Genomic DNA, 12389 nt, shown 5'->3' on the forward strand with positions numbered 1-12389 from the left:
TTTTAGTAGAAATTTATTGAAAGTATAGGCTTAATGAATATATAAAAGTCCTTTTGGCTACTAAAAGCCAATGTAAGGGATCTCAGTGCAGTTAGAATAGCTGCTTATAAAAACATGGTAAATGATGACTCTGAAGAAGTGTTTATAGGAGATGGTCCCTGTCCTTGGTAATTTTGGGAGCCAGGGAGAAGCACTTCATTGATAAGACAGTAAGAGTTTTTCTCTTGTTTGATATCTATGCAGTTGTATCAGCCCAGACAAACAGCCTCTTTTTCCCCTGCTGAACAATAATATTTGGAGTTGAATAAATCCATTAAGGAGCTGTGTTTACATCTCCTTATCCCTCCTTTCCTATATGTATGCTTACCTGTGTGTGCACATGTGTGTGTGTGTGTGTGTGTATGCATATGCACTCATGTGTTCTGTGTATTTGTGTGTGAAGGTCAGAGGTCAACATCATATCTTCTGTCTCTTGAACTTATTTCTGCTAGACTGCCTGGCCAGGGAGCTTCCAAGATCTTTCTTTCTCTACCTTTCCTCCAGCACCTGAGTTACCAACAAGTGCCACCATGTGCAGACTTCATGTGGGTGCTGTGGATCTGGCTTGTACAAGCGCCTCACTCACAGAGCCATCTCCTTAGCCCCAGGGGCTGTAGCAAACGCCCATACCAACAGCATTACCTTCTTGACAGTTATAATCCCTTCCTGGGTTTCCTGGTCGGTGATGACATCAAACATATCTTGTCCTTCGCCGTCTGTGATGCTGTACTCAATCTCTGCATTTTCTCCCACGTCAGCATCACTGGCTTTGATCCTGCCAATCGGCGTTCCCGGTGGAGAGGACTCGGGGGTCTTAAACTGGTATGTACCTATTAATCAGCAAAGAGCCAAGTGAGGCAAAGAGCAGGAGACACTCTCCCACAACGAGCAGTCCATTCTTACCCGTAAGTGTGCATTCCAAGATCCACAGTGGAGTCCTAACTGCAACCAGTACTAAATACTTAATACAGGGTTTGGTCAGAATTTAATTCAGGGTTAAGTACTGTATTGCTTCTGAATTTGTTTTTTAATACATACATACATACATATCTTTGATAACATTCAACATATAAACAGGGCACAATAATAGACTATTAGCAATAGCTTATTTCTTATTAAGAAAAGGGGGCAAGTATAATAACACATGGCAGTAAGGATATTTTAAATAATATTTCTGAACTCTGGCTGACAACAAGTGAAGCTGCAGAAAACCCAGACGTGGCTGAAGAGAGCCGGCTTTAAGACCTCACTGTGGATGGAGACAGACTTAGGCTTCCTTCAGGATAATAAATGGTACCCTAATCTCCTTATGTCTGTACTCTCATGATAATTAGACTCCACCTCCTATTTCATAGCCTGTCTCTTTGCAAATGGAGTGTTTTCCTCTTGGTCTGTAAACAAGCTTCCAAATCCATGCTGTCATTAGGAGGCTAAGTGGGAGAGGAGGGTTTCAAAAGCCCCACGAAGGCACTACAGCAGAAAGAATAGAGAATGTAACCCTGGGTTGACTTGAAGCCAATTACTATGTGTTCTTAATGGGGCCTTTTCCTGACCTTGCTAATACTAGCTGAAGGTGGAAGCAAATTACAGCAATTTGAAAAAGTACCCAGGTAGCCATGATTTGACTCATAATCAGAGCTGGATCTGGATGCTGACTTAAGAGATACAGACGATATGCTGAGAAGTGGCACGCTCTACCCTTTCCCCCTTTTCCCTCTGACTAACTCATTATTAATTTCACTATAACAGTTTTTCTTACATAGGTTGGTTTTTTGATGTTCTTTTTGCTTGCTTGTTTGTTTGTTTGTTTTTGAGACAGTGTTACTGTGTAGATAGGTTGGCCCTGAACTCACAGAAGTCTGCTTGTCTCTGCCTCTAGAATTCCGTGAATAAGATGTGCACCCCCATACTGGTCAGCATACTTATATTTTTACTTCTTATCCAAAATATTGTACATGATGCTCTTTCTTAATATTGTCAGGTTGCAGAATTAGTCTAAAAACAAAGATGTGAGTTTCAGTTTAGATCTGTCAGTCTTGCAAGCCATGTACTTAGAGTGTGTGCATGTGGTGTGTGTGTGTGTGTGTGTGTGTGTGTGTGTGTATGTGGTGTGTGTGTGCATAAAAACAAAAATTATCCTAGCATCGGTGGCAAAAGATGAGCATAGCTGCCTTCTTAAATTTATTCTGTTTTAAAAAATTTATTCTATTTTTATCTGTCATAATTTGCTAGTTATTCACATGTGATTTTGGAAAATCAAAAACCCAAAACACCCACCAGACTATGGCATCATTGAAGTATAGGTCTTCAATGATGCAAATTCCCTGAGTGTTGGGCTCTGGCGGTAAAATGACAAATAACAAAATATCTTAAGTATATAACTGGGTTCTGCCGTTGTCTTCCCTCTGCTTTGGCACATGGTCTCATAGTAGGTAACGTAAAGAAAGAGCAGGGTAAGCGACAAATCTCTATGGAGCCAAGTGCCAGAGACCCTGCACACTGGCAAGTATGACATGTGTGTGTGTGTGTGTGTGTGTGTGTGTGTGTGTGTGTGTGTGTGTGTGTGTTTCAAGACTGTGTTTCTCTGTATAGCTCTGGTCCTGGAAATGTAGTCCAGGTTGGCCCTGAACTCAGAGATCCACCTGCCTCTGCCTCCCAAGTGCTATGAAAGGCATATGCCACCATGCCAGGCCCAAGCATAATATTTCTAATTTAGGACTTTGTGGGAAAAATCTTAGGGCTCAAAACTCTTCTTCTGCCTATATCACAAATTCTTAGCTATTCTGTTTTTGGAGTCTAGCCAGCTGGCTACATATTTGGAGAATAAAAAGATGCGACTTTTCCCTATTGATCATTTGGCTCTCCCTTGTGAAGGAAACCTGTATTAGCTGGTTATCTTTTTAAAAATGCCACAGTAGAGTAAGCAGGGTTTCTTCTTCCTTCAGCCCTTCTTTCCTTTTTGCTCTCTCTCTCTTTCTCTTTCTCTCCCCCTTCTCCCATTCCTTCCTTCTTTCCTTCTACTTCTTTTAAAAAGATGTACACATTTTTTAATTTCTCTGTATGTTATGTATGTGCAGGTGGCCGTGAAGGCCAGAAGAGGGGGTTGTACCCTCTAGAGCTGAACTTACAGGTGGTTGTGAGGTTGTGAGGATCCAGCTGAACCTGGATTCTCTGCAAGGGCATCAAGTACTCTTACTGGCTTGCTGACTCATCTCTTTAGTCCCCCCCCCCCCTTTTTTTTAAATGGGAGTTTCTTAAGCAGCATGGGACTCTTTATGGATCGCCAGCCTAGACATTGCCACAGCTGCCCAAGTGCTAAGATTATGTGTGTGAGTCACCATTTCCAGCTACACTTTCTACTTAATGATTCAGATGACCTTTTCAGGGGAGCATGGTCACAAAGACATCTATTTTTGAAGGAAAAATTGCATCACAACCACTTCCCACTTGGGTGATTGGATGTACAGGTTTAGCATGATGCTTGAGAGGAAGTCAGCACTGATGGATGTTGTTTTCTCACCTGATCACGGCAATTAATGATATCTGAGATGCTTTTCAGTATCTCAATTAACCATAATATAGAAAACTATGTCTACAAATGGATCAAGCACGTAGCAAGTTCTATAGCTATGATTTTAGAGATAGAAAAATGATAAGTGCTTTCCTTGCAAAGATTTGTGAGCATGTAACAGAGATTACGTGCCTGATTAAGTTCACAAAAACATGAAGCCAACTTTTCCTAACAAATAGCAGCATGCTTATATACATATGCTTTGCTCAAGCAAATTTATAAGGGGAGTGAAAGTAATGATGTTGCTTTTACAACAGTGGCCACATCAGGAATCACTCTGCTAATTTCCAATGGCAGAGCATAAGCATGCACACTCCCTGAGCATAAGGGGTGTTTTTTAACTCATTTAAATAATGTTAAGAAAAGTGCCAGTTCTTCCTAAGTCCAGTGATTTTGACAGCAGTGCCAACAACGAAAATCTTCTTAAAGTTAAAATTTCACAAAAACATATTGGAGAAACCCATTCAATCAAATGTCCCTACTCTGGGGGAAACGGGGTGGGTTGTCATTGACATCTGTCAGCGTGATGTTCACGGTCGTGGTCCCCGACAGTCCTCCCATCTGGCCGCCCATGTCCTTGGCTTGAATCACCACTTGGTACTGTTCTCTGTTTTCCCGATCCATGTTGAGTAACGCTGTCTTGATGATACCTATGGATGTAAAATTGAAATTCAGGAGTGGAAGGGGAGGCATTAACAGTATTTTATGGAATCATTTATTTATGCAAACAAATGTAGACTGTCACCCACGATATGCAAAACACTATGCAGATGTCACTGTGATATAAAGATGATTATACGCAGCCTTTCTACTGAAGGAAATTACAATCACACAGGGGGAGAGATACTCATTAAAAAGCCTGTAATACAAGGAGAATGAAAACAAGTACAAGTCAGGGCTTGGATTGGTAGTACAACCCAAGTGTCACAGGATGACATTGTACAGCATGACTGGCATGTGGCATAAGAGGACAGACCACACTTGCTGCTAGATAAAAGGCATTGAGGTGTATGCTGAGCAGATCAGAAAGCCATATGCCTGAGCTGACACCAGAGTCTCGCATTATCAACTTGGCTAATTGTTCCTCAAGACTACCTACTGTAATGACTGTGCTGCAGGCTTTATAAACCACAAAACTGTGTGCAGAGAAAAATGCCTGTAGGTCCCTCCCAGCTATGATCTTGTGTCATCCTTGAGAATTTGGGTTTTCTTACACAGAATGAGAGCATCAATTCGACCAATCCCTACAGTAGCCAACATTTTAAAGGTAGGTTACAGTTACCTCTACTGTTAGGCAGCTAGACAATAACTTGAAAGAATTTCTCAAAGTTTGCCTAATCTCTGAGAGTGTTTATGCTTAAATTAACTCTCTCTTTAAAATCACCGGAGTAGGCTTTGCAGCCCTCTCCGGTCTCACACTCTCAGGCTTAACCACTAATGAAGCTGAAAATATCTTTTCTTCCTTTTTTTTTTAACAAGAATGCCTCAGACAACAGGTCAATTTTATTCCCACAGTCTTGGCTTCAAGGAGCAGGAGCTTTCTCTTCTCCAAATAATAGCTCTGCTCTATTTAAACACAGGAAATCACCTTAGCCTTTTGTCCTTTAAGTAGAATAATTCTAATTTTTCATTCTCATTGTTTTTCAACTCAACATTTTCTCTCTCCTTTGGGATTCTTTCCAGGCTCATTCACCTTTTAACCCATGAACTTCTAGCTGGATGTAGTAACCCAGAAAAGCTCTGGCTTAACATAAAGGGTGTTTGAAAAAAATGTATAAAAGGAACTTGATTCAAAATATGTATAGAATCTACTGTACAATACAAATACTTTGTACTAAAAATTTACCACCAGATAGCATGGCGCTTTCGACAGAGGTGCTTTTGTGTTCTGCATTATAGGATGCACCTGTGATCCATATTGTGGCTCGGCCTCAGCACCTATTTGCTATTTATAGCTTATCAAGTACCCACAGTCAACGGTGGGCTTGCTCTGAGTTAACCACCTCTGAGCCCAGATGCCCCTGGAGAATCAGGCTTGATACCAACTAACTTTGACTACATATTTCAAAAAAGTGCTCGAACCCCAAACATCTACAAAATGAGAGAAGACAGCAAGAGATGATAATGAGAGAAACAGGCATCACAGCAACATGTCTGGCTACCTGACCAGAGGGCAGGACTCAGCTCCGGAATGACTGGCTGCCTTTCTTATGCCCCTTCTCTGCCCTGTGATCTGCCAGTTGGAGATGAGATGGAAGAATGATTTTTTAAAAAAGAATGTTAATCAACCATCTTCTCAGATCGCCAGCTCTCTGAATAAAGCAGTTTTAAAGATTCAGTTCTTGCCTATTTTCATTGGCATCTGTGACAGGCAGCAACGAGTCCAGCATTCTCGTTAGACTTTGCAGGGCACATTTTTAGAAAAAATAAGATGATGTAAAACAGATTCCATACAGCAAGCTGATTTGTTGGATCAGGCATGGGTGGAACAGGATAGGGTAGACTATGACATCAGAATGAGTACTACAACCTATCACGGGTGTGGCAGAGCTGTGGTTCAATTCTCACTCCTGATCTACTCAGGCAAACAGGAATCTCTGTTCATAAAAACATTGACATCCGGGCTGACATGCTGTCTCAACAAGGGTTTCCATGACCACTGTGGCCTGGGGAAGGGGATGGGACAGATTGTGCACAATTCTGCTTGGAAGTGACATGTCTCACTGCCACATTTTATTTGCGCAAATGTGTCCCATTGCTGTACCTAGCTTCAGAGCAGAACAGAAAGATGTGGCACCATCAAGTAACCAGAACAAGAGGAATGAGGACTCAGGATGAACAGGTTTAGTCACTCTCAGAGAGGGTCATTCTTTCTCAGCTTTCTGCAAAACTGGGTGGAAAAAGAAAAGGACTCTACCTATACATACGCATGGTGTGAAAGATTCATTGTCATATTTCTGTACTAAAATGATCTGGATGCCATGCTTACAAATAAATCATTAGAGTTTGGCAGAGGGACACAAGGGAAAAAAATCTAATCATGCTGATTGTTTTTATTAAACAATATGCTAGCTCAGCTGAGCATGCCAGTTAAAATAGCAGAACGTAGTCTAGGAGATGCAGGAAGCATTCTAACCTGTTTCCGACTCCACAGAAAAGTAGGGCTGTCCCTGCAAGATGCTGTAGACAACTTTAGCACTGTTCCCATATGTTGGGTCGTCAGCATCAGTTGCTGTGACTTGGACTACAAATGTGCCTGTAATGACAAACAACGTAACTGAAAACAAAGAAGTGCATATAAACAATGCATGATCATAATTAATTAGAAACATTAAATTGTATTTGTGTGTGTGTGTGTGTGTGTATTTGTGTGAATGTGATGGTTCACACATGTCACTATGCATGAATCAAGGCCAGAGGACAACTTTGTAGAAACAATTTTCTTTTTTTTTTTCTTTCTTTCTTTCTTTCTTTCTTTCTTTCTTTCTTTCTTTCTTTCTTGGGTTTTTTGAGACAGGGTTTCTCTGTGTAGCCTTGATTATCTTGGAATTCTCTTTGTAGACCAGGCTGGCCTCGAACTCACAGAGATCTACCTGCCTCTGCCTCCCGAGTGCTGGGATTAAAGGCATGCGCCACCACCACCTGGCAATTTCTTTCTTTTCTTCATGTGAATTCTGAAGATCAAATTTAGGTTATCAGTCTTGGAAGCAAATATCTTTATGTCATCTTGTTATGCTGGTTAGTTTTTTTTTTGTTTTTGTTTTTGTTTTTTTTTTGTCAACTTGACACAAACTGGAATTACTGGGGATGCAGGAACTTCAATTTACTTGCCTCCATTGGATTGGCCTATAGGTATGTCTATGGGGCATATTCTTGACTGACAGTTGCTATGGGAGGGCACAGCCCACCTTGGACTGTGCTACCCCTAGGCACGAGGTTCTGAATTTGTATAAGAAAGCAAGCTGAGCAAGCCATTGAGGGCAAGCCAATGAGAATCACTCCTCCATGCTCTCCCCTTCAGTTCCTGCCTCCAGGTTCCCGTCTTGCTTTCCTTTGATGATTAGACTGTAACCTGAAAGTTACAGCCTTTTATCGCAGCAATATAAAGTCAACTAGGGTACCAGCTTCCATGACAAAGGAGCAGAGAACCGCAGTACAATATATGTTGCTAGGAAGCCACTGATCCTTTACTTGAAAGGGATGGATGAGATTCACATCAATGGATGGTGTGTGGACTAGGTTAAAGAGAACAGCCTTGGGTAAAGGTGAGTCCTACCATCTCCTGTGATGGCATGTGACTGGACTCTTGCTGCAAGGGGTTCTTTAAGTTACCTAGGGCTAAGGCAGGTTCCCAGAGGCAATCAGCCTCTTGAATTACTTTGTCCACAGGGATTCTGTTAGGTGTTGTCTAGTGGGTGGCCACTTGCGATTTTGCTAGAAGTCCTCTCTGCTCTTTCTCTTGGACTGCAATGTGACTCACGAAGCCACAAATGCAGCAGCTGTTGTGATGTGAGCTATGCCAGCCTGGGGACAAAGCAGAATAGGACAGAAACCCACTGGAAAGCTAGGATCCAGATCAAATTTGTTCAAAGCTCACTTTGACCAGCAAATAGCTTTGCTGTTTGAACTAGCTTGAGTCAGGTTTCCTATTATGGGCTCTTCAAATATCTGATCATTCCAAGAGGATGAAAGATTTGAACCTTTAAAATGGCAGTTTAGACCAGATAAAGAGTTAGTAAGGGTTGGTGGTAGAGTGCATGTAGAAAGGTCTGAGTTTAACTCCCAATTTCAAATAAACCTGTAGTCTCAGCCCTCAAGGAGGTAGAGTTCAGAGGATAAGAAGTTCAAGATCATCCTATGCTAAAATGTGAGCTCAAGGTAACCTGGGCTACATGTTTAAAAAAACAAAACCAAAGCAAAACAAAAATTAGTTAATTACACTAAGATGCTGTAAAGACCTGAAAAAAGAATTTCAAATTATTAAGATTAAGTGTAGAAAGAAAGCTATAGTGTATTATGCTGACATTCTTACTGTGAGAATTCTTACCTAAGAACTTTGGAAGTGTTCCTACCCCTGTAAAGGCTATGCGAATTTCCTGTGTGTGTTTACATGCTTGTTATATGGGTGAAAAGCTCCCAGAAGACCCTCTGGTTCAGGGCAGCTCTGGCTGCCTTTTGAGATTCCTACCAGATGAGCAGTGGGTTTCCTGTCCTTGAAAAGGGCAGGGGAGTTCCATGCAGAGAACATGAGAGTTTTAAACGTGCCTTTGCAATATCTAACCATTTCATTTGTTAAACAGATAGAGTGTGCGATGCTGGGGTTGGATGCTCTGGCTGTCCTATCACGCTGAGGTGTGAGGCACGGGACTTTCCCTGGCAATGTGGCAGGTTAAGCAGCAAGAGTGAGAGCGTTTTGCAATTTTAAGGGAGAGTTAATGGAAGTTAACAGACACCCAAGGTCTTATTCACATTAATGTAAGCTCTGTTTGCCTTTGGAGAGTGATTGTCTGGGCTTCTAAGCACCTGGTAGGTGCAGCAGCTGCAGGAGGGGCTCCATGCCTGTTTTCTTAGTTAATCCTCATGATTATTTCTCAGAGTAGGCATTTATTATTTATTTTTGTAGATGCAGAATTGGAGGATCAAAGAAATCAGGATCAGACAAATCAAGTAACTTGCCCAAGGCTACACTGCTGGCTATTAGTGGATACAGTTTCAAATTAGGGTCTTTGGATAGTGACGTTCCCTTTCCGCCTTTGCTGCGGTCGCATTATTTTTATATAAATGTTCCCAAGACTCCTTTATCTATACCAATACTGACTTACAATAATGATGGATATCAATATTACCATGCATGTGTGCAAATTCTCTTGACATATATTTTGGGCTTTTCTCCAAGCCTTTGGAATGTATGTTTAATTCTTCTCTGGCTTTGAAAAGGAGAGACAATTCCTAAGAGCAGTGCAGGGTGTGGGCCTGCAAAGTGCATTCCAGTTGTTCTGGGTCATGCTGGTGACAAAGATAACTATCATTCTTTATTCCTCTTTGTTTTTCCTTTTAACTACCTATAAGAAAAATAGCCTTCAGATCTCCCCCCCAAAATATTCTTTAAAAATAATCCCAACCCCCTTCTTTTGCTTTCATGATGGCTTCAGATTTTTCTAATACAACAGAATAGCTTCAAAAATATGATGATTTTTTTGGGTGTGTGTGTGTGTGTGTGTGTTTGGGGTGATGCTTTATAGTCACTTCTGCAAATGTCATATTTTCCAGATTTTGAACCTCTGAACTCCACTATACCTTATATCTAATTGATGCAACCACAGAAAAGCTACTCTGTAATTTTATCCTTTTTGAAGTGGGCAGAGAAAATAAAAACAACCTTTCACGTTAGTAGTTTTGAGTGAGTCACTGTGTCCCATGAAGTATTTTAAAGCTTCTAAGAGCGATACCAACAGAACTTTCTCCTGTCTTTAAAACCTGTTTACCTTTGTCTAGCTTAAACAAATTTAATCCACACAAATTGAACTTAAAATTGGTAGTGAATTTGTGCATAAAATATTAATCCTCTGTATTCAATCTTCTGGACGTCTCTACCTGTCTGCATATTGTTTGTGGATTTGAGGAAAAAAGCTTTCTTAGAATCTTTTCCTCAAATTCAGTTGCTTAATGCAATTATTATTATTATCATCGTTATTCTTACTTCTTCTTCTTTTTTTTTTTTTTGGTTTTTCGAGACAGAGTTTCTCTGTGTAGCCTTGGCCATCCTGGACTCACTTTGTAGACCAGGCTGGCCTCGAACTCACAGCGATCCACCTGCCTCTGCCTCCCGAGTGCTGGGATTAAAGGCGTGCGCCACCATGCCTGGCTTTTTTTTTTTTTAAAGATTTATTTATTATGTATGTATGTATAGAAGGTTCTGCTTGCATGTGCACCTGCAGGCCAGAAGAGGGCGTCAGATCACATTACAGATGGTTGTGAGCCACCATGTGGTTGCTTGGAATTGAACTCAGGACCTCTGGAAGAGCAGTCAGTGCTCTTAACCTCTGAGCCATCTCTCCAGGCCTCTTATTTCTTATTAAACAAATTTCTTACTACTGTATGTATGTGTATGTGTGGTTGTGAGCGCCATGGAATGTCTGTGGAGGTCAGAGGGCATTTTTATGGAATCCGGTCTCTCCTTCCACTTTCAGGAGGGTCTAGTATTGCACTCATTAGACTTCTGAGGTAAGTGCCTTTCCCTACTGAGCCATCTTTCTGGCCCTGTCAGTATTTTTGCGGATGGATTGTAAATACAGGCTTTTATTTTTAACTGGGAAGATTATCCCTTCCCCAGATTGGTTGTGATGTGGAGTGAGAGCAATAGGCGAGGCTGCTGTCTTCTAGTCCAGAAACAGAGAGAGAGAGAGAGAGAGAGAGAGAGAGAGAGAGAGAGAGAGAGAGAGAGAGAGAGAACACAGTGAGTGACCTTGCTCCCTCCCAGTCTCTCCCTGAGCCTTTCAAGCTGTTATCACTACAGGAACTATCATTTTCTTAAAGTAGCCACAAGACAAGACTAGGGCGACATTAGACAACGGGGTGTACTTGTGAAAAGGACATATGGCAGTTTGGGGATTTGGCTTCTAAATTCTCTCAATTCATTACATTTAGCAGAGAGCTCTTCCCTTGGTGGGTGTGGAGACCCCAGTCTGTTGAACTTGCATAGCACTCACCAACATCGGCCATCTCGGGCACTGTGGCTGTATAAACATCCTTGGTGAATATTGGTTCATTGTCATTGATGTCATGGATTTTGATGATAAATTCAGACTCAGGCTCTACGGGTCTCCCTGTTCTTCTGTTGACAGCTTGAGCTCGAAGGATGTAAACAGGTTTTTCTTCCCTGTCCAGCCTCTTGGTGGCCTGTATATCGCCTGTGTTTTCATTGATAATGAAGAGATCTCCTGCTCCATCTCCTGAAAGGATATATTTAAGTGATCCATCTCCTCTATCCTGGTCTGAATGTAACTAGTGTAGGGAAAAAAAATTAAAGAAAGTAAAAGTCAAGCATGTGATCCTAAACCGTTTTTTTTTTTTTTTTTTTTTTTTTTTTACCATGCAGTCTATGTTAATTGTTTGTTATTTGGTATTCAACAGCTTCTAAAGGAAGGTACAGCTGTTACTTACATAACCTTTCAATAGAAAATACCACTCAGTGAATGTATTTTTTAATCATAGAATTTTCTAGAAGGAAATAGAAAGTTCGGTGATCTTATTTTCAGGAAGGGAAAACTAAAGACAGAAGCAATTTTAAAAATCACAAGAACATGTAAGTTTGACTGGACAAATCTTTTCACTATGGAGGTCAGATCCTGTGAGCAGACCCTCCTGGCCACTGTGCACACACACATATCCTACAAGGTCTCTGCTGTTTAAAAGGACTTTGGCATTTGCATGTGAGACATCTGGGTATAGTCCACCTTTTGGTGAATTAAGGAACTAGGGAATCACCTTGAGCAATAGAGATTATAATCTGCTTTCTGGGAAGAAGTGGTATCTGTTTGACTGTGTATTCAATTTAAAGCATCTGAGAGACCTCTTCAGGGCTGCTTGCAACAATGTCCCAGGACCACCTCACTGGCCATGTCCATCAGTTCCTTGGAACAATGGCATCTGGAATTCAGATTTTAGTAGGAAATAGGAAAAGGCCTTGTGGTAATGCAGAGGCAGCCTAAAGTTGAAAATGTCTGCCTTGTGAGGTATTGAGGCTTGACCTCCTCCTACTCCCCAGCTCTTGAAAGCA

General features: G+C 41.3%; 1 protein-coding gene across 2 annotated transcripts in view; it reads right to left on the minus strand.

Annotated features, from left to right (window-relative positions):
* Cdh6 (cadherin 6) overlaps window positions 1-12389 on the minus strand; it is a 134713-nt gene that overhangs the window by 19390 nt on the left and 102934 nt on the right. For both annotated transcript variants that reach the window (XM_051150980.1, XM_051150981.1), the window contains exons 3-6: window positions 11320-11614; window positions 6747-6866; window positions 4093-4260; window positions 682-869 (exon numbers count right to left, since the gene is read on the minus strand). In XM_051150980.1, the coding sequence (XP_051006937.1) occupies window positions 682-869; window positions 4093-4260; window positions 6747-6866; window positions 11320-11614 (771 nt within the window). The remainder of the gene's footprint in view (window positions 1-681; window positions 870-4092; window positions 4261-6746; window positions 6867-11319; window positions 11615-12389) is intronic.

This window comes from Acomys russatus, chromosome 9, assembly GCF_903995435.1.
Source record: "Acomys russatus chromosome 9, mAcoRus1.1, whole genome shotgun sequence".
Classification (NCBI taxonomy): Eukaryota; Metazoa; Chordata; class Mammalia; order Rodentia; family Muridae; genus Acomys; species Acomys russatus.